General features: G+C 45.5%; 1 protein-coding gene across 1 annotated transcript; it reads right to left on the reverse strand.

Moving 5' to 3' along the window:
* Positions 1 to 2,618: 2,618 nt before the first annotated feature.
* On the reverse strand, positions 2,619 to 27,047 carry Rars1 (arginyl-tRNA synthetase 1). The gene is given in 15 exon segments (NM_001105777.2): positions 2,619 to 2,829; positions 3,343 to 3,590; positions 3,860 to 4,032; positions 8,541 to 8,646; positions 9,625 to 9,734; positions 10,621 to 10,799; positions 11,713 to 11,817; positions 12,635 to 12,764; positions 16,283 to 16,403; positions 18,506 to 18,627; positions 18,986 to 19,086; positions 19,835 to 19,943; positions 21,080 to 21,268; positions 25,972 to 26,106; positions 26,982 to 27,047. Coding segments are annotated over 15 exon segments (1,983 nt in total). The 5' UTR covers positions 27,027 to 27,047; the 3' UTR covers positions 2,619 to 2,719.
* Positions 27,048 to 27,186: the final 139 nt, after the last annotated feature.

Raw genomic sequence — 27,186 nt, forward strand, 5'->3', positions numbered from 1 at the left:
TGTTTGACCCTGGCATACAGGAATGAATGAATGAATGAATGAATGAATGGGTGAATGAATGAATGAAAGTAAGAAAAACCTTATCTGTTTTGTACCTTCAGTGAGGTTCTTAAGTGAGCAGGTGCATTGTCAGTGAGCGTTAATATTGACTGAAAACAGCCATTTTTCCTGAGCGGTAGGTCTACAAGCTGAGCTTAAAAGAGCCAGCAACCCTCGCTGTAAACAAATGTGCTGTATCTAGGCCTCACTCCTTCTACTCATTACAAAGAGGCCCTTGGGTTTTTAGAATGGTAAATGAACAGTGGCTTAAACCTAAGGTCCCCAGGCATGTTAGGCCCTATCAAAAGTTAGTCTGTCTTTTGAGGGCATTGCTGACTTTTCTTCTGTGAAACACCAAGGCCATTTCTTTTTCTTTACATATGAATGTTTTGCCTGCTTGTGTCTGTGTTCTTGATGCCAATAGAGGCTATCAGATGCTCTGAGACTAGTTATAGCCAATTGTGAGCTGTTGTGAGTTGTGGGTGCTGGCAATCCAATCCCAGACCTCTGAAAGAGCTGCCAATGCTCCTGACTGCTGAGCCATCTCTCCAGTCCCCTGAGGGTGTGGTATGGGTGTTGGGAGCCGCTGTGGTTCTGCAGCGCTGCCATTTTCTCCCTCACGGTGTCAAGGCGACTTTGCACACCAGGCCAGAAGAATGAAGCCAGTCTGCAATGAGTAGGGTCTGCAGGATCCTGTGTGGCTGGGGTGGGTGGTGGGGAAGGCCTTCACTGAGGATTGTAAATGAGACAGTTCTTAGAAGATCTTAGCTTGTGAGTACCTTTATTTGGGGTGAACTTGTATGTACGCATACACTTCATTTTTGGGGTGGGTAAGGGCTTTAGATGAGTCTTTTAGAATGGGAAGGAGTGACTGTGAGGTCATGGGCTAGAGTTTAAGGCTCTGTGAATGCCTCATTTGTATGGAGGAATTTGAAGAATCCCAGGTACTTGCCGTGCAGGTTCTTATCAGGGAAAGCAGAGGCTGAACTTGTAGGTTTGCCAAGCAGTACTTGACCTTCCCCAGGTAGAGGGTGTGGGGGGTTGGGCTCCCTAGGCAAGGTCAGAGGTGGGGGAAGCCCTGCTGGTAAAGGGAGTCCTCCATTTTGCACCAAGCTCAGAGGAGCCATCTGGACACAGTAGACCGTGACCTTAACTAGCAGGGTTTCTGCACATAAGGCTACTTTGTGTACATCAAAGGCAAGCGTGGCTGGGAATGGTAGTGAAAGTTTATCACAGAAATTGGGAGGTCGTAAGGACAGATGGCAGTTCAGGGCCACCCCTGGCTATAGGAAAGCTCATCCTGAGCAGAGGTGCAGTGATGTACCCAGCTGACTGTCCTCAGCAGCTCTCTCCGCTGCGCCTGCGCACAGCAGACCTCACCTTACACTCTGGGGTTGGCGGCTTTCTTGTAACCTGGTGTACTAGTATTGCACCTTTTTCTGTAGCTTCCTTCTTGGAATTAAGGGAGGGCCTGCTCCGTGTTGGCCTTGGGATGGCTGCTTTGAGATGCTTGTGCTTCCTGTCCGTTTCTGTATACAATGGAGCTAGCAAGAACGGTTTCCTGTGCACTTAAAGCATGACTACTTGGAATGAACCTTCTCCCCAAGTGTGAACAGTTCTAGCAGTTGCTTTAAAGTGTGAGATGTGTGATTCTAACTTGAACAAGGAAAGGCCACGACGGACTGCTAACTGTCCTAATGTCAATACTGTTTTTAGGAATAGTGAGGTCTGGAAAATTCTCACAGATGCGGGGTTAAAGTGTGCCAGCTCGCAGGGCAGAGAAAGTACCCAGCTGATTTCCTCAGCTCACACCCCAGAAGGAATGCCCTTCTCAAAAAAATGCCCTCTCTTCAAAAAAAAAAAAAAACAAAACAAAAAAAAAAAATTTCAAACCGAATGTCCCTCCCTTCTACTTCCTGTGTGCCTCTGTCCTCCTGACTCCCTGACTCTCTATGGTCTTTTCTTATGTCCACTTCCTGCCAACTGGTTGCTTGTTCCCTCTTGACCTATGGTTGACTTTATTTTCGGTCTTTTCTTAGTATCTGCAATATTCAAGCAGAAAGATCTTGGATTAAAGGTCTGTGCTATGGCTGAGCTACACAACTAAAAACAGGTTTTTCTAGTAACACAATCTCGGGGTTCAGAGTGTGATCAAATATCTTGCAACAAGCTGGTCTGTGGTGGAGCCGTCAGAACAGACTGATGACCCAGGGATGGCTTCTTAGACTAGACTGGAGGTAACCCGGGCGACTTTTTCTTGTTCCCCTAACCTTGGTTCTGCTGCCGATGTCGCCTTTATTAAAATGGAGTTTGAGGATGAGCCACACATACATAGTTTTTAGTGTTGGGTTCAGAACAATCTGGAACAATGTACTGAGCTCTGTGGAGCCTCAGCCCTGTAACCTGTAAGACTGGTAAGTTTCAACCAGAGTGGGAGTGGAGGACCATGACCTTCTTAGAGCTCAGTAGGCTGGGATCCTGGCCAAACCACGCTCTCTCCAACCAATACCTGCGTCTGCTTACGGAAGTCATTTTCTTTTTAGAATCTATTCTGTTAGAGACAAAGAACACATTTCACATAGTTATGAAAATTCCTTTACTATTTGTGTCCACATGATTGTTGAAAAAGCGAACAGTAGTAACGTCTACTTTGGTAAAAACAGTCCCCGATCTTGGGGGGCTACATCCTCTGGACGGGCTTTATTCCCAGTATATCGAAGCCTTTGGCCATGACAGCAGCTACGGCTTCACACAGGAGCATCCGCCACATGTTCACCTTCAGCACTTTCCCTGGTGAGACAGACAGACATCAACTCAATCCTCAGATCCAAAATCATCAAATTACTGGTTGTTTTCCTGAAAGCAACCTATAGGCATCATGGGGGCCCTAACTAAGATCATCTACTACTACAAAGACAGAACGTTTATGGCTACATTTCTCCGTTAAACTGGCCGTTCTTGCTTTCCTAAGGCCCTATGTGAAGAGACTGTATACCACGCTGGTGATGGATACCCGCCCTGTTAACATAAGGACATCAACCATAGTGGGCGTTTCCACAGCAACAGCATTCAGACACAGTGTCTGCACTACAAGCATCCTACTGGAGTGCCCTTCTCATTCATTTCCCAAGAACTGTCCAAGGATAGAGAAACAAGCGGAACGGGCACAGTTCTGCTTCTGCTCTGATGGGCCCCACTTCAAACTGTGTCACACGTGCTACAGCTTGCTATGGAATTCCTTGGTTTCTGCACACATGTCCTGCTGGCACCCCTCCCCAAGACGACAGTGGACGAGACTCTTACCAGTCTGCCGATCTTTCTCCACACAGTAGCAGCTGTCATAGAACTCTGTGAAAGTGGTTGCTAGCTCATAAATGTAATCACACAGAGTGTGGAGAAACAGGTCATCTAAGATCTTCTGTAGGATTTCGGGGAACCGTAAAATGCACCGTCCCAGTTTCCACTCCTTCTCGTGGTCCAAAATGATCTTGGTTTCCCGAGCTGCTCTCTGCAGCATTTCCTCATCGATATTGGCCAGGCGTGCAATGGACCTGAAATACCAGTTAAGTACCCCCCGGTCAGGCACATGTTCTTCTCACACAATCTAGTATGACTGATTGGAAAATACCAGCAATTAAAATAGACTATCAGCCCAGTGTGATAGAGCCGACCTGTAACCCCAGCACTTGGAAGACAGAGGACCACAAGTCAGAAGCTCTCCTGGGACACACACATACATGCATATCAAGACCCCGGCTCAAATAAAGACACCATTGTGGAACCATCATCCCGATTCCTCACATACGGTCTGAGCAGTCACCTGATTCTGGTGAAGGCGTACAGTAGGTAGGCAGCTGTGTTCCCTCTGTCGTCCAGCATCTTATCAAAGGAGAAGACGTAGTCATTCAGGCGATTATGAGAAAGGTCGGCGTATTTGATGCAGCCATATGCAACGGATGTCTGAGCTGCCTTCAACTCCTCTTCAGTTAAGACCTTTGGGAAAACAAATACTTAGCTGGTCCCGGGGTCTCACAAGTAGGAGACCGAGTCCACAACACTGGTTAGTACCTACTTCATGCTATTTCTGGGGTGGAAGATTTCTTATTAACACATGGGAGGTGGAGATGGGAGGATTTCTGCATGTCCCAGACCAGCAGGGCTACAGAGGCCCTGTCTAAAGGCATGCAAACCCCCAAGGATTTCTGACTGACTATATCATATCCTGGCTTGTGGCAGATTTACTCTTCACTGAGACACTTGTAAAAGGCTGTAAAGCAGGCCATCAAAGTTGGGAGGATAAAGTGGAGTAACTCTACAGAAATTAAGCTAGAACTGACCCGGAACCTTCTTTGCAGACCGAGGTAGCCAGACAGGCTGGGCTGTGTCAGTCTTCCTTACCTGTCCTCTGCAAGCTCACTACTGACCCTGCCAGGTAAGAAGTACTCACTGGTGCAACAGCAGCATCACTGTTGTGGGCAAACAAGGGCTGTCTGCTTGGACCTGAGGAGACTCGCTCCACATGATGTTTGATGCTGCGGCCAGGCCACAGGTCTTAAAGCAGCAGCCGTGGGCACTGTTTTGCTAAATGGACATGCTGTGGCCATCCCGTTACCTTCTAGATACTGGTTTGTGCCCATACATGAGTGTTGTTGGCTTTGGTCAGAAAAGCCTCTTTTCAAAGTCTGCCAGTTACAGCAGAGACTGAGTAACGCTCAGGATGCACCCCGCTCCTTATGAGCTCAGGAAGTGGGGAAAGGCTTACAAGGCCCCTCCAGGCCCAGGAGCTACCGGCAATTAACAGTTGCTGGGGGGTGGTGGTGGTGGTGCAGCCACTGCTGACTTGCTATGCTCCTAGCAAGTAACCCTAATCCACTGGTTCAATCCCCACAAAAGATGATTCAAGATAATCCATAAACTCCATCTACACATTTCTGAGCTTGTTCAACAGATAATGTAATTTTAGAATTAAAATGTTTCCCATCCACATCAATTTAGTCAAACCAAAGTAGCAAACAACTGTGTACTAAATTCAGTCACTTGGAGTCCTATTATCAGGGGGTGGGGGCTGGAGACAGCAGCACATGGGTCCAACCCTGCTAGTGGGAGCTGGGTCACAAGAGAGGCCTTTCCCAACCTGGCAACAATGTAGATTTTAAAGCTGTAGCGCTCTCAACATATGATACAGGCTGCACCTTGGGCCTGTGGTTAAGATCCTCTAAGGAACTCTAATCAAGCTGGCTTACAGATAAATAAGCACGCGCACACCCTGAAACTATTACAGCAATTGTGCAAATGTTTCTGTAGCTCACGTACTTAGTAAATGACATGTGACATGTTGGTTTTAAGTTAATTGATAAAATAACAGGTTGCCTGGGGGCCCTGGCCAGGCAGGTTTACACTTATGAGATACTTAAGATCATGAAATTACACATTTTACCTACTATGCAGATGACAGTGTAATGTTATGTGTGTCCATTAAGTGGCACAATGTAATTTCTAGGGCATTTTATTTCTCAAGAAAATAACTTTAAATGATACCTATTCATAACTAATTGACATATGATAGCTAAAAAATAAATGAGGTGACATGCAAATTTGATAACTGTTTAAACAAGTAATTTAAAGGCTAAGGAAGCTTCACAAACTTAGGGCCAGCTTGGCTGGCACAGCAACGCAAAAAACAGTACCCAAGACAAAGCAAGGCAGCACACAGACCTATACTCCAACGGAAAAGAATGTGTACAGTGCAGATTGCTTATCAGACAGGGTCGCAGGTAACTCAGGCTCTCCCGAAAGAGTCATGTGACCTTGACCCCCTGATCCTTCTGCCTCCAGCGGCTAAAAGCTGGTACTGCAGGTATGTGCCTTGCAATGGGGATCATACCTAGCCAGGGTCACTCATGCCACATCCCAAGAGTATTCTTTAAACAGTGTTTCTAAGGAAGGAATAAAAGCCAGGTGGGGAGGGGCTGGTGTGAGAAAGGATTTCACACGGTAGAAAGGAATTATCCTTAAGTTGACGGGATAGTTTGACAATATGAGGAAAGAAACAGTAAACCAAAATCCTGAGCAAGCTCTAAGGGATCAGAACAACCTGGATACGGCACGGAAAGGACACATCACCCACACCCAGTTCTTGACATCTAGTCTTGCTATGTGGTTTTGGAACTCAGAAGCAGGCTGGCCTTGCATTTCTGCAATCCTCCTGCTTCTGCCTCCCAAAATTGCAGGTCTTGTGCCACCATGACTGATCTTTTTTTTTTTTTCTTTTCTTTTCTTTCTTTCGGAGTTGGGGACTGAACCCAAGGCCTTACGCTTGCAAGCGCTCTACCACTGAGCTAAATCCCCAACCCCATAACTGATCTTAAATACTGGTCTTTTTAATTCTAAAAATGTTTTCTATTTTTGAGGCAGGGTCATCCTATGTAGTTCAGGCTGGCCTGAAGTCTGCTCTTTTCTCAGCCTCCTCAGAAGCTGCTGGGATCACCAGCCTATGCTACACAGACACTCTGCTAAAATGGTACCACCATTCATTCATTTCTCACCCCCTCTCCAAGACAGGGTTTCCCTGTGTATCCTTGGCTGTTCCGGAATTCCATCTGTAGATGAGGCTGTCCTTGAACTCAGAGATTGCCTACGTCTGCCTCTGCTGTGCTGGGATTAAAGCCATTGCCCGGCGGCCATACCACTGTTTACATACTGAGTACGTTCTACACTCACACTGGCTGGGAAAGAGCATCACTCTGAGTTCACAGCTTGGGCTACAAAGTAAGCTCCTCCCTCAGAAGACAGACTATGTATGTATGCCTGGCTTCAAGGGTTCCAGCTTTAGTGACACTAGCTTTCCACCTACAAGAATGTCTATGTAACTGTCACTGTCCCTTTTCTGTTACTCTTACAATTCACTTGACAAATTGCCTGACCAGGTCACAGTGAGACCCCATCCCACACTCTCTGACCAAGCAGAACCCTGAAATGCTCTTGTGTGCCCGGATTGGTTTTGAACTCTTACACCCAAGTGACTGTAACACTTCCATCTCCTGAGCACCGAGACTACTGGTATATATACCACGCTGGCTTTCTTACTGTTTCTGAAGGCTTGTTTACATTATCTGTCTGTACCATATCCTAAATCACCTCCAATCCAAAGTTTCACAGGACCAGTAAACCCGATGATAAAGGTCTAAGTTGGTCAACACAATGAAAACCTAGAGGCCACCAGTCTCAGGCCAACTTGTGCAAAACAGGAACATGCCAGACTCTGGCATCTGGGGAGGAACTTTTGGCGACACTCACAATGTACTTTCAATATTTTCTTAAGTCAATGGGGTTCTGCTAGCTATGTGCTCAGCTGTGCCGGAGACCCTCCTTCTGGTGAAGCATGAATTTGGACACAGAATATCCAAAGGCATGGAACTCAGTACAGAAAGCTGCCTGGAGTCTGCTGTGCAGTGTCTTGTGGAGAACCACTGACAGAATTCACATTCTATAGGGAACTAACCCTTAGCAGGTCCTGTCTCTAAACCCTCACCTACAGGAAAGAACCTAATTGTCTGAAACCAAGAAAAACACGGGAATTACATGACATCTGCAGAAACGTTTGGAATACTTGTAAAGTGGAAGATTAGTAGTTCAAGGTTGGCCTCAGATATATATGGCGAGTTAATAAAAATACAAAAGAGCTTCATAGTAACTTAAGCTTGCCTGCCACAAAACTGTGACACTATGAAAGAAACTGAAGACACTGCACGTTTACTGATTATAAGAATCAGTATTATTAAAATTCATTGTAGCTGCAGTAGCCGTAAGGCCAGAACTTGGGAAACAGGCTGAACACTGAGATCAAGATCCATTTGGGCTGGCTCTAAAGGGAGACCCTGCTACAAAACCTCAACATATCCATGCTACTTAAAACCATCCCGAGAGCAGGGGGTGTAGTGGAGAGAGGATCTGGAGGGACATTTTTTAGTGAAAATGAAAAGTTCTGAGATAGAAGGGCTCTTGAACGTTTTCACTGTAAACTAACAGCAGTGTAAGGCGTTTAACTTATACATGCCATAAAAACCACTCTAGGAGCGAGGTAGGCATGGCGGCACACACCGTAATCCCGGCATCTGGGAGGGAGGGGAAGGCACATCAGGAGTTGAAGGTAACCCTGGCTGTATGGGGAGTCTGAGACCTCCTTGGGCTACTTGAGATTCTACCTCACAACAAAAGTCACACGGCTTTTGTCCTCCCATAAAGTTCAATTTCTAAGTGTTCAAATTAAATAGAAGCAGACCCACAAAGCCATACTAACAAAGGGGAAACAGCGCTTTGTAACAACCAGGAATGCGGGGCTGGGGATTTGGCTCAGTGGTAGAGCGCTTACCTAGGAAGCGCAAAGCCCTGGGTTCGGTCCCCAGCTCAAAAAAAAAACAAAAAAAAAAACAAAAAAAAAAACCCAAAACAACCAGGAATGCCTTGGCCCCCAAATGTGCCGATAGATAGCCGTGTCCTACCTTGTCTCTCTCTTTCTCCTTCAGCTTGTCCATGGACCGTCTCAGTCCTTCTTCCAGCAGGTCCATGAGGCGCACAGTTTCACCTGAACGTGTTTTAAATTTCTTCCTAAAAGAAGTTTAAAGACAAAAAATTCTGAGTTAGATTTTTCAATTTAAAAATCCTTGAAAATGAGGGTTTGAGAGATCGACAGAAAGCTGCCTGGAGTTATCTTGGCAATGTGGTCAAGATGACTACCAGGAAACTGCTTCCCAATGTCTCTCACCTCACAGCGTCCTGCCCTGCCTGCCCTGCATCTGAACTCTGTCCTTAACTTCCCTTTACTGGTGAAAATTTGTATGCATCCTACAGGGTGGGAGACAGCTCAGCACTGAGGAACACCGGCTGCTCTCCAGAGGACTCGGGTTCAGTCACCAACCCCTGTGTGTGGCAGCGCACGACTGCCTGACATCCTACGCAGGATTTCACGGGTACCGCACAGGCACATGCAAATGAAAAATCTAACTAGCTCACTCTCCTGGAATACAGGATGTCGCTTAAATGTTCTGCTTTTTCAGAAAAGTGACTAAAAACCAAACCCACCACACTTGCTTCTTCACTCGGCAGACCAGCAGGTTCTTTACTGGACTAATATAACTAAACACTGCCTGGCAGACAGCAAGCCAGCCATATTAATACAGAAACGTTTTGTGCCTGGGTGTTGAATATAAACATCTTACTATATTTACCTCTGTATTTCAAAAAAGGAGGGAAATGATTGAAAGAAAGAAAGCAAGAGAGTGGGCATCATTAACTACAGGCTTGCTAATCTTTATAAAATGAAAGCAGTGAATCTTAAATGCAAGTGGGATCTCAATGACTCACACTTTGCCTACACTGCCATGCAACCTGGGTGAGACCAAGCCCAGCCTGGGTGGGAGGAGGCGCAAACCCTTCTGTAATTTAACTGCTGTCGCCCGCAACATACTATCCTTGTGGGAGAGCTAAGTCATGGGGAGAGTGGTCTAGCCACATTACACAGCATGGTAGAGACCTCTCCTCTCCTTTTTAGTTCTATTTCAGGAATGCTGGGACACGGCCACTTACTTGTCTTCTCCTAGAACCACACCAAATCCAACGTGGGCCACTCGAGTAACTTTAGGGTCATACCAACCAATCATTTGAGCAGCAGCAAATACTGTCTGGAAGTGTGTAGCCTACAAAAGCAGAAACAGAATGATGCCTGTTAGGTCACTAATAAAAAAAGATGCCGGGCTTCTGTGCTCAGGGACCACACGACACTCTTGTTAGGTCAGTGTTATCATAAAAGTTCCATTCCCCAGATGTGGCCACCAAGGAGCAAGAACAACAATAACAGTTTCTACATCCAGGTCTTAAAAGAGGCCAGGCAGGCACACTGATACACACCTGTGATCTCTGTGCCTCAGAACCTGAGAATCAAGAGAAGAGTCGTGGGTCACATTCAGCGTATGTAGCCAGTGCTGAGGCCAGCCTAGGTACATGAGTGCTGAGGCCAGCCTAGGTACATGAGTGCTGAGGCCAGCCTAGGTACATGAGTGCTGAGGCCAGCCTAGGTACATGAGTGCTGAGGCCAGCCTAGGTACATGAGTGCTGAGGCCAGCCTAGGTACATGAGTGCTGAGGCCAGCCTAGGTACATGAGTGCTGAGGCCAGCCTAGGTACATGAGTGCTGAGGCCAGCCTAGGTACATGAGTGCTGAGGCCAGCCTAGGTACATGAGTGCTGAGGCCAGCCTAGGTACATGAGTGCTGAGGCCAGCCTAGGTACATGTCTATATAAGACCATGTCTCAGCTTTAACAAGAAGTGGAGGCACTGAGGGTACCTCAGTGCCAGGACACTGGCCTACCACCTGCAAAACACAGGATGCTTGCTCATGGAGCAAACACGACACAGGGCGGATAGCTCTATTTTCATCTAGAAAGGTGGGATTTCAAGTGTGAGGTCAAATGGGCTACATGACATCTTATTTCACAACAAAAGTCACATGGCTTTTGTACTTCTGTAAGGTACAGCTTCTATGTCAGTATTTGTAACTGGGCTCTAGACAAATCTGCTAACTTACTTGTCCATTGTCCACCACATAAATAATCTTATTTGCTTTTTCTTCAAATAGCCTCTGTTTGATGGCAGCCAGGTCAGAGGTGTCGTAAGTGTAGCCCCCATCTGATTTCACTATTGTTAATGGTACAGAACACCCAGGCACGAACACAATTTTCCTGCCATCATCCACCTGCACAAACCCTAGCAACAAAGAAACAACAAACCAAAACAAATGAACCTTCATTAATAATGGGAAAGGAGCCCTCCTGGAACCAGAATCCTACTTTGTTCGAGGATGACATAAATACTTGGTCATTCTATGAATATTTTGCTTTTTAACAATTAAGTTTATACTTTTTGTGTGTGAGAGAATGTGGGTAGTCGAGGCACTACACTGTGAACGTGGAGGTCAGACGACACCTTTTGGGGGCTGATATTCTTTCTACTGCATGGGTCCCAGGGACTGAACTCTGGTCACCAGGTTTGCTAGCTCTAACCAGCAGGACCATCTCACCGGCCCTCTGAGTATTTTAACAGACAATTATGATTGTCCCCACATGACCTACTACTATAAATCTTGGGAAATGGCTATGGCCCAGGCTGACTTCAGGGCACAAGTCAAATAGGAGGGCAAGCGTGTGCACTCACACTACATCTGGCTAAACTCTGACACAACACCTCCATGGAAGCATCATCCAGCAGGCGAAATATGAACATTTGTGCCCTGCTTTCTTTCTGGGCAGAGCCATAACTTTCCTCTGAAAGGAACGTAAGGGTTCAATCAATGCTGGGGTGGGAGTGTTTATCATCTTGGTCTACATATTTAATCCAAAGCCAGCCAGGGCTGCAAAGCAAGACCGTGTCTCTAATATGCACACGGAGTTCATCCTTGACGGAGTTTTAGCATAGGGACACGCTCTTTCACAGAAAGAGTGGCAGCCGAAATTATGTAAAAGTATACAGACAGAATAAAGTATCTCCCATATTTAACACCTCTGCCCGCTGAAGCCGTGGGATGAGCTTATGGTCGTCACAATTATTATAAAGTCTTTCATCTCTACTTTTGACAACGTCTAAGTTCCAGTCATGGAAGTTTAAAAAGGGAAATGCCTACCTTTATCTTCAAATTCCTTTACAATATCCTTCATCCTATCTTGATAGAAGGATTCTCCTCTTTCTATCAAAGTGATGTCCAGTGCATCATAGATTTTATTAAACTCTAGAAAATATACCGAATGCAGGAAATGAACAAACATTTAAGCAAAAGGGGGAAAACACAACATTCAGAAAATTTGTTATCTGAAACAGCAAAAAATTAATTACACTGAGTATGAACAAACAATACAGAGGGCAGAGGCAGACTGATCTGAGTTAGAGGCCAGTGTGGTCTACACAGTGAGTTCCAGGACGTCAGGGCTATGCAGAGACTCTGTAAGGGGGGTGGGGTGGGGTGCAGTATTAAACTACAACACTTTAATGCCTTAAAACTTAGGTTGCAAAGCAATCAATCATCTCCTTGTAAAATACCTCTGGCTACTTTCATTTATTTACCTTTCAAAGTGACCTTTTGTCAAGCCAAACATGGTGGCAAATGCCCGTAATCTCAACATATGAGAGGCAGAGGCATTCAAAGCCAGCCCAAGGCACACAGCTCTTGTCTCAAAAACAAAGGAAAAATAAGGGTGAAATTAACAGTGAATTCCATGAAAGATTTGATTTGATCCTTGGAACCCATGTAAAAACCTGGACGTGTGGGCTGGAGAAATGGCTCGGCAATTAAAAGTGTACACTAGACCTAAAGTCAGTTCCCAGGAGGCTCCAAAGACCTAACACTCCAGTTCCAAGGGCTCCAGCAGCCTTCCCTGGTCACTACATCAATGTGCAGAAACACACGTGTAACTTAAAACAGACTCTGCAGAGGTTCACTCGTCCTCTGAGCTCCACGCGGGCTGTGTGTGGCATACACAGGCCTGCACTTACACTATTAATTTAGAAAGGTATATGGGAAGTTTGAGGAACAGGCAAAGGAAACTCACCTTCCCTGGACACATCACAGATGAGATTCCAGGCTTTCATGATATCTGGGTTTTTACTCTGCAGCAAAACAACACACTCATAGGCTCGCTTCTTAAACTCCTCCTCGGTATCAAACCTCTTCTTAGATTCCTGTTTTAAAAAAAAATATGATCTAAATCTGTAGTTCTAGAGGAAGAATGTATTCACTGCCGTTATGTACCACACCACAAAAAACAGACAACTGAGAACACTACAAGTAGTCTACACCAAAGTCAAGAATGCTGTGCAAGTCCCCAAAAAGAAAAGCAAGCAAACCAGCCACTGTAGGTGGGCGTGGTGGTGCACACTTTTAATCCCAGCACCAAGGAGGTAGAGGCAGGTGGATCTCTTTGAATTCGAGACCAGTTTGGTCTATGCAGTGAGTTTCAGACCAGTTAGAAACACAGAGACACCCTGTCTCCAAAACCAAACCCCAACCCAATCCAACCAACAAGAAAACATGCCTGGAGTTCAGAAGTCAGACAGGGCTGACCGGAGAGACAGCTCAGTGGGTACAGAGCCTGTCCTGAAAGTGAGAGACCCAGAGTCTGGGCTCCAGAACCCAAGCTAAGCCAGACAGCCCCGGCAGTGTTCTCTAATTTGTAATTCTGTAGAGATGGGAGCCTCTGGGGAAACTGGCTATACTAGATAAAATTGGTGAACTCCAGGGTCAGCAAGAGACCTTATCTTAATAAATAGTGATCCAGGAAGATACCAGATGTTAACTCAAGCCTACACACACACACACACAAGCTGACACGGTAGTTCCTGCTTATAATCTTAGCAGTTCAGGTAGAGAAAGGATGATCTTGAGTTCAAGGTCACCCTCAGCTTCATAGCAGTTAAAGTCAATCAGAATTCCACAAGGTCATTTCAACAAACAAACCCAGAACCATAAAGAACACACAAAAAACCCCCACCAAAGCCATGCCCCCCAATTGTTGAAGTGAATTGAGATACAGCTCACTGTTAAAAGGGTGGCCTAGCATAAGAAAGCATTGGTTTGGACCCAAGCCCTAGAGGACAGGAGAATACAAACAAAAACCAAAAAAACAGATTAACATGACACACAGCATGCTAATTAATAAGTAATTAAATGTAACTCTTTCTTTTCTAGTTTTCAAGACAGTGTTTGTGTCCCCTAGCTGTCCTGACTACCATCACCTGGCTTAAAATTAATTTTTTCTTAAAAAACACACAACTTTCACATTTTCTTAAAAATACACAAGCATGATGGCTTCTACTTGTAACCCTAACACTATGGAGAAGTCAGAGTGCCAAGTTTACAGGGCAGCCTGGTCTACAAACTGTCCCCAAATCAAAACAAACCACGAAACCCTTCAGTCTTAATTGCACATGCTTTCTCACTTCAGGGTATCTCCCTGGCATTTCTTTGCAAATACATCTTTCAAGAACAACTAGAGGGCTGGAGAGATGGCTCAGAGGTTAAGAGCACTGACTGCTCTTCCAGAGGTCCTGAGTTCAATTCCCAGCAACCACATGGTGGCTCACAACTGTCTGTAATGGGATCTGATGCCCTCTTCTGGTGTGTCTGGAGACAGCTACAGTGTACTTGTATATGATAAATAAATAAATCTTAAAAAAAAAAAGAACAACTAGGGCTGGTAAGATGGTTTAGTCGGTGAAGGAGCTTGCTACCAGGCAAAGTGTGTGGGTTCAATATCCAGGACCCACACAGTAGCAGCAAATTGACTCCCACAGCTATCTTCTTGCTTTCTTGGGTACTAGGACACATGTGTGCATTACCCCCACTCTAGGCATACAAAATGAATAAACTTTAAGAGATACTGGAAAAATGACCTCATTACCAAATTTTAGCAATGTACTGTAAAATCACACTTTTTTTTTAATATTTTATTTATTCATTTATTATATATGAGTACACTGTAGCTGTCTTCAGACACACCAGAAGAGGGCATCGGATCCCATTACAGATGGTTGTTAGCCACCATGTGGTTGCTGGGATTTGAACTCAGGACCTTTGGAAGAGCAGTCGGTACTCTTAACCACTAAGCCATCTCTCCAGCCCAAAATCACACTTATATTAGCAAACCTGTTTTATTATATATCCAAAAGCAATTCTAACACAACTATTTTTTTTTCTTTTTCTTTTTTTTTCGGGGCTGGGGATCGAACCCAGGACCTTGCACTTCCTAGGCAAGCGCTCTAACATCGAGCCAAATCCCCAACCCCTAACACAACTATTTTTAAGTTCTGTAGTTATTCTGCTAATTTTCAAAATTTTCTAGAAAACACTGGATTAAAAAGCAAACAGTGGTTTGCAAACCAATCACTGTTTGCTTCCTATCTAGTAACCTAACTCTTTGTTCATTTATCATAAGAAAAACAACTTAGAACACACACCTCTGTATGTACAATGGTGCTTTCTGGGAAAGAGTCACAGAAAATGAATAGTAGATGAATAAAAACTTTGGTATGCCAATTCAGCAGAACTCCATTATGAGTAACCATTCAACCCAGTCTTGAAAACCAAAATAAATAAAAAAATGAAGAGAGTAGCCATGCGATGAAACAACAATAAGATGTTAAGTGTGCACAATACAGAACTCAGATTAATGATTAATAGTTGTATATGGGTCAAAGAAAACTGAAAAATCACTGTGGTGAATTAATCTGTCTGTTCATTCACATGTCTGTCCTTGAAGGCAAGGCTGGAGTCAGACCCTTCCCTGCAGCTGAGGCTGACTTTTAACTCCTGACCCTTCTGTCTCCACTGCCCGCAGTACTGATCAGGCATCTGCCTCCACACCCAGGCATAGGCTGGTGCTCTGCAAGCCGGCACACTGCTCCTAGACGCTTGCTGCTGAGCCAGAGTCCAACCCCAGCCCCACGAGGGTGTGCTTGACTGCTACACACTACGAGGGTGTGCTTGACTGCTACACACTTGCCATGACCCACCCCCCACCCCCCCACACAGTAAATAAACATCAAAATACCAGTTTAAAACACTAAAACACCACTTGTTTTAGACAGGTTAGTGGCTCCTGTGTAAACCCAGCTCCCGAGAGGCGAGTTAAAGGCCAGCCTGGGAGACGGCGAGTTCCAGGTTAGCCCGGGCTACAGGGACCCCATTCCAGAAGAAACCAAACCGCACCTACACTACCATGCACAGCATACAACGATAACAAAGCCAGGACGTGAAGCAGATGAGGACAAAGATTTCTATGTCCACACCCAAAACAGTGGCCCACAGGGGGGCTGTTTTCAACCCCACAAAACCAAGATGGATCCAGGAGCACAAAAAGAATCCATTCTCCCCCCTTTATTTTGTTTTTGTGAGATAGGGTTTCTCTGTTGCCCAGGGGTCCTGGAACTAAGAGAACCGCCTGCCTGTACCAGCGCTGCTGGGTCACAATTCAGTAAGAAGAGGACCCTGGATCCCTCCAGTGGAGTTAGAATTCGGAGCCACCTGCTGTGGTGCTGGGAACCGACCTCAGGTCCTCTGGAAGAGCAGTATGCGCTTTAAACCAACAAACCACCTCTCCAGCCCAATTTGTTAAATTCAAAATTTCAGTACACGGTAAATTCAATGTGGTTTTGGATTTCCTTTGGCGCAGATATATAATAACACAATGACAATGCCAAACCTTATAAAAGGCCTGAAGATCCCCAATAGGAGGTGAAACTGTCAGATAATCTGGAAACTTATCCTGCAGGTGAGCGATGAGCATGCCAAACTGGGTCCCCCAGTCTCCTACGTGGTTTAACCTGTACCAACCAAAGAACAGGACTCAGACACTGTGACGATTCAATGAAAAGTATATTCCATCAGAAGCCATCACACAGAAGTGCCAGCCCAGCGCCCTAGGGAAAGTTGCTCATGTAGCTGTTTCCTCAAGTAGACTGCTACCTGACAGGGTGAAGCCCTGGGCTTACAGCCATTCAATTCCGTGTAACCAGCGACAGGTTGACTGTGGTGAGAACTTTAGACTTACTGAATAAATACATCTCTAATAATGGGCTATACACTGTGTGTAATACAGCTAACCAAGAACATCATGGCCAACAGTCAGTGCCACCAAGCCTAAAGACCCGAGTTCAATCCCTGGAAGGACCTTTACAAGCATCGTCCCCCAATGCCTTTAGCTAATGTCACACCACAGACCTCTGAGGACGGCCTGCTTATCACTATGCTTTCTCCTCTTACCCAGCTTCTTTACTGCCAGAGCCATCTTCTGCATCACATTGCTCCACTAGTTAGAACAGAATCCCAGGCTTAGACCATGGCCTACGAAGCCCAACATGTCCGTCTCTAGGCCTTTCTGACTGCTACACGGTAACGTAAGTTCTTATGTGTGAGGCCCGCAGGCAGTATCTGTGGGAGCTGGTTAGATGGCTCAGCAGCTAAGGATACCCACAGTTCTGACAGAGGACCTGGGTTCGGTTCTCAACTGCCCTAACTATACAGTTACAGGTAAATCCAATGCCCTCTTCTAGCCTCTATGGACACTACATGCATATAAACTCATATAGTAATATAAACATGATTAAATAAAATTTTTGGTTGTTTTTTATTATCTTAAGACAGGGTCTCTGGGACTGGGGAGACGGCTCAGTGGTTAAAAGCACTGACTGCTCTTCCAGAGGTCCTGAGTTCAATTCCCAGCAACCACATGGTGGCTCATAACCACCTGTAATGGGATCTGATGCCCTCTTCTGGTGTGTCTGAAGACAGCTACAGTGAACTTATATACATGAAATAAATAAATAAATCTTAAAAAAAAAAAAAGACTAGAGAGATGGCTCAGTGATTTAGAGCACTGACTGCTCTTCCAAAGGTCCTGAGTTCAAATCTCGGCAACCACATGGTGGCTGACAATCATCTATAAGATCTGATGCCCTCTTCTGGTGTGTCTGAAGACAGCTACAGTGTACTTATATATACTAAATAAACGAATCTTTAAAAAAAAAAAAATGACAGGGTCTTGTGATGTGGCCCTGGGTATCCTACAGTTCACTATGTAGACTAGGCTGGCCTCAAACTCAGTTCTACCTCTCTAGTGCCTTTCCCACTATGCACTGGTTTTGTTATTTGTTTTAAGTAATAAATCTTAAAAAAAAAACAAAAACAAAAACCTGTGGAACGAATAGAGATGTATCTTTGGTTCCACTGGAAGTTAACAAAAAGGATATTACAAAAGTTCCAATGTAGGGGCTGGAGAGATGGCTCAGCGGTTAAGAGCACCCGACTGTTCTTCCAGAGGTCATGAGTTCAATTCCCAGCAACCACATGGTGGCTCACAACCATCTGTAAAGAGATCCGATGCTCTCTTCTGGTGTGTCTGAAGACAGCTACAGTGTACTTATAATAAATAAATAAATAAATCTTAAAAAAAAAAAAAAAAAGAACTGTGTTTAAAAAAAAAAAAAAGTTCCAATGTAGAATGGAGAGCAGGGTACATGTTTATAAGACCCATTTTACTTATGCACACGTGTGTATAACTGTGGGTGTGTGCACATGCACACAGAACCCTGTGAGCGGCAATCACAGGCAGCTGTGAGTCCTATTGTGTGGGTATCAGGGACTGAGCTTGGGTCTTCAGCTTTAACCCTGCAGCCATCCTCCCAGCCCCCAGAATGTATTTTTCAAAGCTTCCTGGGTAGGTGACTACGAAACAGAACTGAGCTTTTTTTTTTTTTTCCGGAGCTGGGGACCGAACCCAGGGCCTTGCGCTTCCTAGGTAAGCGCTCTACCACTGAGCTAAATCCCCAGCCCCAGAACTGAGCTTTTGAGCTAGTGTCAAAGAAACTTCAAAAATGGGATGTATCATTTTTAATAGAAATTTCCAAACAAATGCAAGGTGACACACCTTAGCACGTTGTATCCTGCAAACTCAAAGAGGCGGCTCATACTTTCTCCTATGATGGTTGACCTGAGGTGGCCAACGTGCATCTCCTTAGCTATGTTGGGAGAGGAGAAGTCAACTATCACCTGAAAGAGAAAAAAGACTTTTCAGAGAGGGCATATCATGCTAATACTTAATAATGTCAGACTTAGTCTAGGCTATAATTCACATCTACTAGATTTTCTTGTGGCTCTAATAGCATATTAACTGATTAAGAATCAAGTTAATGTATACAAATTACTGTTCAAGTATACCATTCAGCAGTATCTGCGTAAGTACCAGTCATGAGCCTTAAATGCTTATGAAATAAGATTAAAGATTCTAAAGCACACAGAAATCTGCTTCCCAGTTACACTCCTTATCAATGCACAGTGAAGGCTACTCCCAGTGACAGCATTTGCAGGTCTAAAATACTTAGGTACCAGTACAGCACTGTACACACACCTTTTCATTTTCTCCAAGCACAGGTAGTTGAACTCCATTCACTAGGAGATTGGTTAACTGTTCTGACACAAAGTCCTTTCTCAGGTGCACATTGATGAAACCTAAACGAGAGGAGGGAGTAAAAATGATCGGTCGCCCGCTGGGATGAAGGATTTTCTCCATTTAACCTGTGTGGACTCTAGAAATGTGATTGTGGCAAAACTCTTCAGGACTCTAACAGGAACTGAGACTGTCACTCAAGTCCTAGAAATACTCAGCTTATTTCAAACCCACCCTGAACCTGGCGGCGTACTCCAGCCCGTCCACTCAGCAAGTGAAGGGCCTTCTTTGTAGGCTCAGCCATCGCCTAGCCCTTTTCTGATGAAAACCTGAGTCAGTGGAAGGCAAAGTAACCCATCCAAGGGCAGGCTGACGAATGGCAGCTCCTAATTTACAGTCCACGTTATTTTTAACTACCTAGAAGTTTTCTGGGGTGGGTTGAGAGGTGGTCTTGGCTTGAATCTGGGGCCTCCCCGATGCTAGCTAAGCCCTCTCGATATCAGTGAGCTATACTCCTACCCTCCCACTTGAGATTTTGAGACAGATGCTCACTGAATGCTTGGGCTGGCCTGCACACCATGCTGCCTGAGTAGCAGGACCACAGGCACGTGCCTCCAGGCATGGCAAACTTTTCTTAAAGTTAATTGTAGTAGCAGTGCTAACATAAAGCTTAAAGATCTTATTACTACATGTTAGGAAAGCACTTTACCATTGAGTTACACCCTCAGACCCAGGGTCTAAGTTTTAGCCCATTTTAAACCTCAAAACGCACTCATCGATATAGTTATTAAGGAAGGCGGCGTATCATACCGGGACCCGCAATTTCAACCCTGTCGATGTACTCGTTGTTTGGCAGGTGTTTGGTAATGTTTTCGGCAATTTCTCTAGGACTAACCTTCTGCTCCTTTGCCTTGAGCATCTACAACACAATGTGAGACAATACATTAACACTGGGTAGGGAGTTCTAGAGAGTGTGTGTGTCAATGGCGAATTGTGAGCTGTGGTTTGCAACTCTCCCGAGGAAGCAAAAACCCACCCACCTGCGAATGGTTAAAGCAAAGCAACATCGGGCAAAACCACTCCACACATCTATAAATCACCCTTGCCTCCCCAGCCACCTCTTCAAGGGCAGAACAAAGCGCACAGCTACGAAGCCGGGGCCAGCACACTCGCCCTCTTACGGACAGGTCATAAATGGCTCAACAGAAAACTCACAGGAGGCAAACCTTTTTCAACCTCCACACCAAAGAAAGGAAACAGACACAGGCCATGTGTAGTCAGAGAGTGGAACTCTCTGAAAGTGAGGAGCCCCTTGGCTTAAAAATGAAACGAAGCCACCAGAGTGCTGCACGCCAGTAATGCCACTGCTCAGGGGCTGAGGCAGGGCGCTTGGTGACACAGCCATAGTGTCTCAAGAAACCAAAACAGAGAAGGAAAAAGGACCTGGGGCAGTGGTGGCTCACACGTCAATCCCAGCACTTGGGAGGCAGAGGCAGGAGGAGCTCTGAGTTTGAGGACAGCCTGTTCTACGTGTGAGTTCCAGGACAGCCAGGATTGCACAGAGAAACCCTGTCTCAAAAAACCAAAACCGAGAGGGAGGAGTAGGAAGGTGGGGGAGAAAAGACTAAGTTTTTGCTCCAAAAACATCAAAGCTGTAACAAATAATTGATGGTGGTGATTGTTAGCTCCTTGAAGAAAAAAAAAAGAAAAGAAAAAACAGTCATCAATGTAACCCAGGCTGCCCTTTACTTGTGGTAATTCTCCTGCCCCAGCCCCAGGAGTGATGAGATCAAGCCTCTGTTGCCATGTCTGGCAATAGCTTGTTAACTTTTAATTTCACTTTCCAAATGTCATTAAGCACATACATCAATCCGGAACACAGCAGGAAATACCAAAACAAAATAAAACAAATACCGCTCTCACGGAGCTACACCCTGGCTCCATGTGGAAAGTGCCCCTTTCTTAAAGACACCAGAACACGCTGTTGTTTATGTTCGTAGGAGGGATCGTGAACGTACGAGAATCGAGGGCCAGTCGTAAGAAACGATACATCACCTGAGAAATACCCATGGCGCTATTACATTGATAGTCTCCAAACTTGGGCTGCTGACTTGGTGTTACGACCAGGGGAGGGTTCTCCAAGTCTGGATACGCAGCCTTAATGGCACAGCCGAAGAGCTCCTGCAGGCGACTGTTGATGTTGATCATGTTCTTAGTCGGCCTTTTCCTTTCTGCCTGAAGACTCTGCAGGAGAAGAGCAGCAGCGTCTCAGTGCAGCAGGATGACATCACACGTTTCCCCAAGTACGCAGATTAGAGCCAGGATGGGCACGGCGAGAGGATGCCCAGACATTCCTGGGACACACTAAGGCCATCCATCAGGCCACAAATAGTGAAAAGTGGTGACTGAAGAGAAAACAGAAGTGAGGCTCAGCACCAGGGATGCCAAGACAGACAGATCTCTGGGTTCAGGGCCCGCCCTGTCTGTGTGGTGAGTTCTAGGACAGCCAGGGCCACGTAGAGATCTGAACGAGAAGTGAGTCCTAAACTGCTTCACACCAAGCACTCAGTGAGAACTCAGAGGACAGCAACCACTGCCACATTCTCTCCAGAACCAATCTTTTCAGGGCAGGAGAGGAACCTAGGAAGGAACCCAGAGACAGCGTTGTACCAGAAAGACAGGCTTGGCCTTGTTAGCAAGAACCCCTGGCCCACTCTTCCTTGTTAATGTAACAGCTTTTAAGTGGAGCACATTCATTTAAGATAGAATATAATTACCCTTATTATTACACATTACTCCTTCACAAAATTGTCTCTGCCATCGGCCTGCTGAATGCAGTCAAGTGTTTTACTCTCAGCACCAGCCAGTGCTCCTGCCATCCCGCCTGCCATCTAAGTTGCTGTCAAACACTGCTAAAAAAAGACTACAGAAAGTAAGAGGTCAGCCCGATCCAGGCCTACTAGGCCAAGCCAGTGAGACCTCATCTCAGTAAAATACAGAGAGAAAGGGAGGGGGAGCATAGGCCAGGAGGAGGTCCTGGAGTCAACCTCTTGACGGCAGTGAGTAAGCAGTCACTATTCACAGCGGATAATGAACACACTTCCTGTGTACTAAGATGTGAACCCAGAGCCTCGAGCCTGCCACAAAGTGTGAGCTCTTTAATAGAACCACTAGCTTATTGTTACTCAAAAACATCAACGCCGGGACAGAGGCTCACGCCAAAAATCTCAGCAGTTAGGCTGAGACAAGAGGAGCAGTCAGCTTGGGTTATACAGTAATAACCTGCCTCAAAAGGGCAACGAACCTTCTGACAGACCTGTGGTGTAAACTACTAATGGTAGCAGTAGTTAAGTGGTATGGATGCAGCGTCAAGTTCTGGACAAGCTCTTTTGACTTTCATCTACATAACAAAACTGAGGGCACGGCAGTCATTACTTCCTTGTAAAGTAGTGAATGATCACAAACCAGATGTACAAAAATGTAGAGGTCAAGTCCCACCCTCCTTGGACTTCTCTGCTACAGAATGAAAAAAATTTACACACCCACAATTGACTGGGACAAGGTCACTTTGTAACCCAGGCGAGCCTCAAATTTACAACAATCTTCCTGCCTCAGTCTACCAAGTTATAGTCTTTGTTTTGTTTTTTTCCAGATAGGGTTTCTTGGTGCAGGCCAGGCTGTCCTTGAATTCAAAGAACTGCCTGTCTCTGCCTCCCAAATGCTGGAATTAAAAAGTGTATACCACCATGCCCAGCAAAATTATATTCTTAAACTCATCAAAAAGCCTGAAAAAATGTTAGGTCAGATACTGAAGTGGCTATTGAAGGCGGTGGGGGGCGGGGGGGGGGGGCTCATGATAGCCTGAGATAAACTGTAACTGGGCTCTGTACCTGCAACATGCCAACCTCTCCACAAAGTTCTAGTCAATCAGCCTTGCAGAAGGCTCAATGCAAGTGAGGGTCTTTCCCGGAGCATGTGTTCTCAACAGTGTAATTCCATACCTGTTTACAAAAAGGCTGCCAGGAGACACAGTGGAAAAATAACTTTGTAAAAATAAAGCTTGTACTTCAGTTGAAATTTTTCATACCAGAAAATTAAAAATATTGACTTAGGAAATAAACAAAAAGGGCTGATTTAAATGGTTTTGTTTGTTTGTTTGCTTGTTTTGTTCTGTTTGCTTTTTTGGTTTGTTTTAAGGGTCTCAGGTTGTTGAAGCCGGTCTAGAATCCTGGTCCTCCCGCCTCCACCTCCCAAAGTACTAGGACACAGGCATCAGTTCCCATGCCTGCTTTTAGTTTATCAAAACTTCTTTTTTTTTTTTTTTTTGGTTCTTTTTTTCGGAGCTGGGGACCGAACCCAGGGCCTTGCGCTTCCTAGGCAAGCGCTCTACCACTGAGCTAAATCCCCAGCCCCTCAGTTTATCAAAACTTCTGATTCGTGTTTTTCACAATCTAAAGATCGCCAATAGACAATGTCAGTTACATATAATCTTAAGTCTTAAAAATCAGTAATAAACCTTTAACTTCTTTTAAACTTGTAAGATATCGCTATCTTTTATCAATAAACATGTACACAAACACACAGAAGCTGCTGTACTTGACTTCATCCAAATGAACATTTGAATATAATCAATTTAACAACACTTTCTCCTTCCTTCCCTCCCCCTCCCCCTCCCCTTGCCTCCAACAGAAAGTGATGGGCAGTGATTACGGGCAGGCATCACCACACCCAGATTTGGTGCTGAGGACAGAGTCCGAGGCCTCACCCAGGCCTGGTGCCCTACTAGAGAGCGTGAAAGCCTGCTTTGGTTTTGAGGCAGGCTCTTGCTCTGTAGCCCAGGCTGGTCTTGCACTCACAGCGATCCTCTGCTGTGCCTTTCCGGTGCTGGGATTGCAGAAGTGAGTCGAGCTCTTGACAATTTTTTTCTTTACCTGATTTATATGCGCAAGTCTTCTTTCTCCCATGATTCCTAGCTGGCCACGGTGCCATACTTTAGTTCTATCTCTTGGGAGACCAAGACAAGAGGACTGCCACAAGTCTGAGAGTGACAGGCTGTATAGCACAAATCACGACAGCCAGGGCCACGCTGCAAGACCTTGACTCAATCAAATTAAGCCAAAAGCACACACATTTTGCTACAACCACCTTTAGTGATGTATGCATTTGGTAAAACCTCACATAATGAACATTAGTACAAATAACAGCTTTTAAGAAAACGAATGCAGATTTCCAAAAACCTATGGGATTCTTTAACAGGGGAACTACCATGTTAGCGACAGTGTGTGATCACTACCAGTGTGGGCAGCTTTCCGTGACTACCTAAGGAAACGAGCCGAGTGGTCAGACTCTGCAGGCAGAGGTGGGGGAGAATCGGTGCGAGTTTGAGACCTGGTCTACTTAAGACAGCTCTGGAAAGGTCAGGGCTACATAGGAACCCTGCCTCAAAAACAGTACTAAATAAGGTTTTTTATCTTAAAAACCCATAAAAAGACAGAAAAGCAGTAAAAGAAAAACGAGGCAGCCATGTTTACGAGAAGAACATTCGTGAAATGCCCGGCCTGGGTGAGGTTTCAGACTCAGCCCCCAGCACCAGATAAAACTGGGTGTGGTGGTGCAGGTGCATGCCTGCAGTCCCACCACCTTTTACTGGAGGCAAGAGAATCAGGGAAGGAAGGAAAGAAGGAAGCTAGCAAGGTATTTTAGCCAGAACCATCTAGAATGTGCCTTCTAGTTGGAGTGTGTGGCCCAAGAGAACCAGGGGAAGGCAGCAAGGTGAAGCACACAATACTTTATTCCTGTGATATAAGCCAGCGCTATCCCCCCATCCCCACCCAACCTCTAGTTTTTTTTAAGACAGGATTTCTCTGTGTAGCCCTGGTTGTCCTGGGCCTCACTCTGTAGACCAGGCTGGCCTTGAACTAAAGGAGCAGCCTGCCTCTGCCTCTTGTACACAGACAAGCTTATTTTCACCACAGCAGTATTTCCCTTGTGTGCTTCCCTTCCTGCCTTCAGCAGCACACGAGTGCCTGACAGAGCTATCCTAGCACTGCTGATTCCAAACGGGTAAGAAGGAAATGGAGTGACACCTGTGCAATCCAGAAGGGCACACACACACACACAAAAACTCACACACAAGAACAATTACTGAGGCAACAGGCTGGGCTGTCATTAACAAACCTGAAAGGCAGGCCAAAAAAGCTCAACGTAAGCTTTTTTTGTTTTTAACAAACAAAACAAAACAAAAAAAACCATTGATAAGCAATGCTGGACTCTAAGGCTGTTCAAATGGTGGCATAGGAGTACACACCTGTAAACCGAGAGAGAGAGAGAGAGAGAGAGAGAGAGAGAGAGAGAGAGAGAGAGACAAAGAGACAGAGAGACAGAGAAATAGAGGCAGAAAAAGACTGCAGGGCGGAGGAGGCCCAATCCCAAAGCCATCCTGGTCTGAATAGCGAGGCTTGGAGAGGGGAGGAGGAAAGGCAGAGAAAGTTCTGCAGCATTAAATGCAAAGAAACCCAAAAGACGTTATAAATCACGACATACAATTGTAAAACAAGCAACCTAATAGCCTAGAAGTTAAGGTATCGGCATGTGCATTTTAAAACATCCCCATCAATTTGTTCCTGACAAATTATTTCTTCTATGGTAGTGAAAATGGTTTAAAAACAAAAAAACATTCCTTTGAAAGCATAGGCACAGACATTGAAGAAATCTCAGCTTCCAAACCATTCTTTAAACCATTGTAATGCACCACTTAGAGGTCCTGGGAAGCCGGCGCCTCCCCAATTTCTCCACCTGTGTAATGAGTCCTACCTTGCTTCATGGAGGAAAACAGATTTCTAAACCAACTCCTCTTTCCAGTTCTTATAGTGCACACTTTTAGAATCTTCAGTAATCAATCAATCAAAATAAATAAAAAAGTATTGGAAGATACCCAGAGGACTCACCCTTCGAAGAATATTCAGCCTATACTTCAATTTTAAATTTTCTTCTCGTAACTGTTCCAAACTTGGAGAAGCTTCTAAGTAACTACAGTTCTTCAGCCGGTCGATCTCAGCAGTCAGAGATTTAATCTCCTTTTCCTGTAAGGGAAATACACTCTCTCCAGTCCAGTCCAGTCCAGTCCAAAGGAATGCTTCCCAGATAAGGAAATCAGGTCAATGCATCCTGATTTAGTCAGAGTACAAGTTTCTGATTTTACTACCTGTATTGCTAAATCTTATAACTTGAACTAAAAACGAAACTAAAACAACAAAACAAACCGACAAAAATCAGTAAGACTTGGGGGCTTACACACGCCAGTAGTGCTTGCCTGGAGTAGGAGTGACTCTGGGTTAGATCCCTTTGGGGCAAAAGGAGTCAATATACACTTCCATCTTTTGTCATATTCAAAATCGCTCAAGTGTCTGTCTTTACCTTTTCTGGGTCTAAGTAAAATTCCCATCTCTCCAGTATCTGCTACTATAAACAGGACTGAGCAGTAAAGAGCTTGTCCATTTAACGTGTACCTCGGGGCTGCCGATTTGCATAAAGCAGTTGTTGTAACAGGGCAGACTTTGGCAAGCTGAGTTCCTAACACTCGTATCTAGGTCCGAAAAAGAAAAGAGAAAAAGGACTTGGTCCTACTTTCGTTTTTTAAAATTATGACATTGTCCCAGACCAACGCTGGCGGCTTCTTGGGAAGTTTCTGGCTGGGTCCCAGAGCACACCTGACTGCCCCATCCTGTCCAGGGCGGCCAGCAGAGTGGGCCTCGCTGGCCACTTCAGGCCCTGAGACACCCTCTCTTCTCTGAGTGACAGTCCCACGACCCAGACAAGAGCAAACGGCTGGCGGGGCAGCATGGTTTCGCAAGCCCGGGTCCGGGACTCGGGTCGTCGCCACCGCATGTGGAAGCCACTGAGTGCCTTGACCCGCCGCCGCCCGCTCCAGAGGCCTCCGCCCCAACCAGGGACAAACCTGCTGCAGCAACCGCGCGGAGCACTGAGCCACCAGACCGTCCATCCTTTCGTCAGCGACTCACATGCCAAGTAGCCGGAAGCGGAAGTGTCTAGTTTTGGCCGGAAGCGGAAATTCCTACCCTGGTCATTGTTTTCGGTCGTTCAGGGCGCGCCCTCTGCTGCCCCCTAGCGGGATCCAGGAGACACTGCGAGAGAAGCCCGGA

This window comes from Rattus norvegicus, chromosome 10 (assembly GCF_021556685.1).
Source record: "Rattus norvegicus strain SHRSP/BbbUtx chromosome 10, alternate assembly SHRSP_T2T, whole genome shotgun sequence".
NCBI classification, from domain to species: Eukaryota; Metazoa; Chordata; class Mammalia; order Rodentia; family Muridae; genus Rattus; species Rattus norvegicus.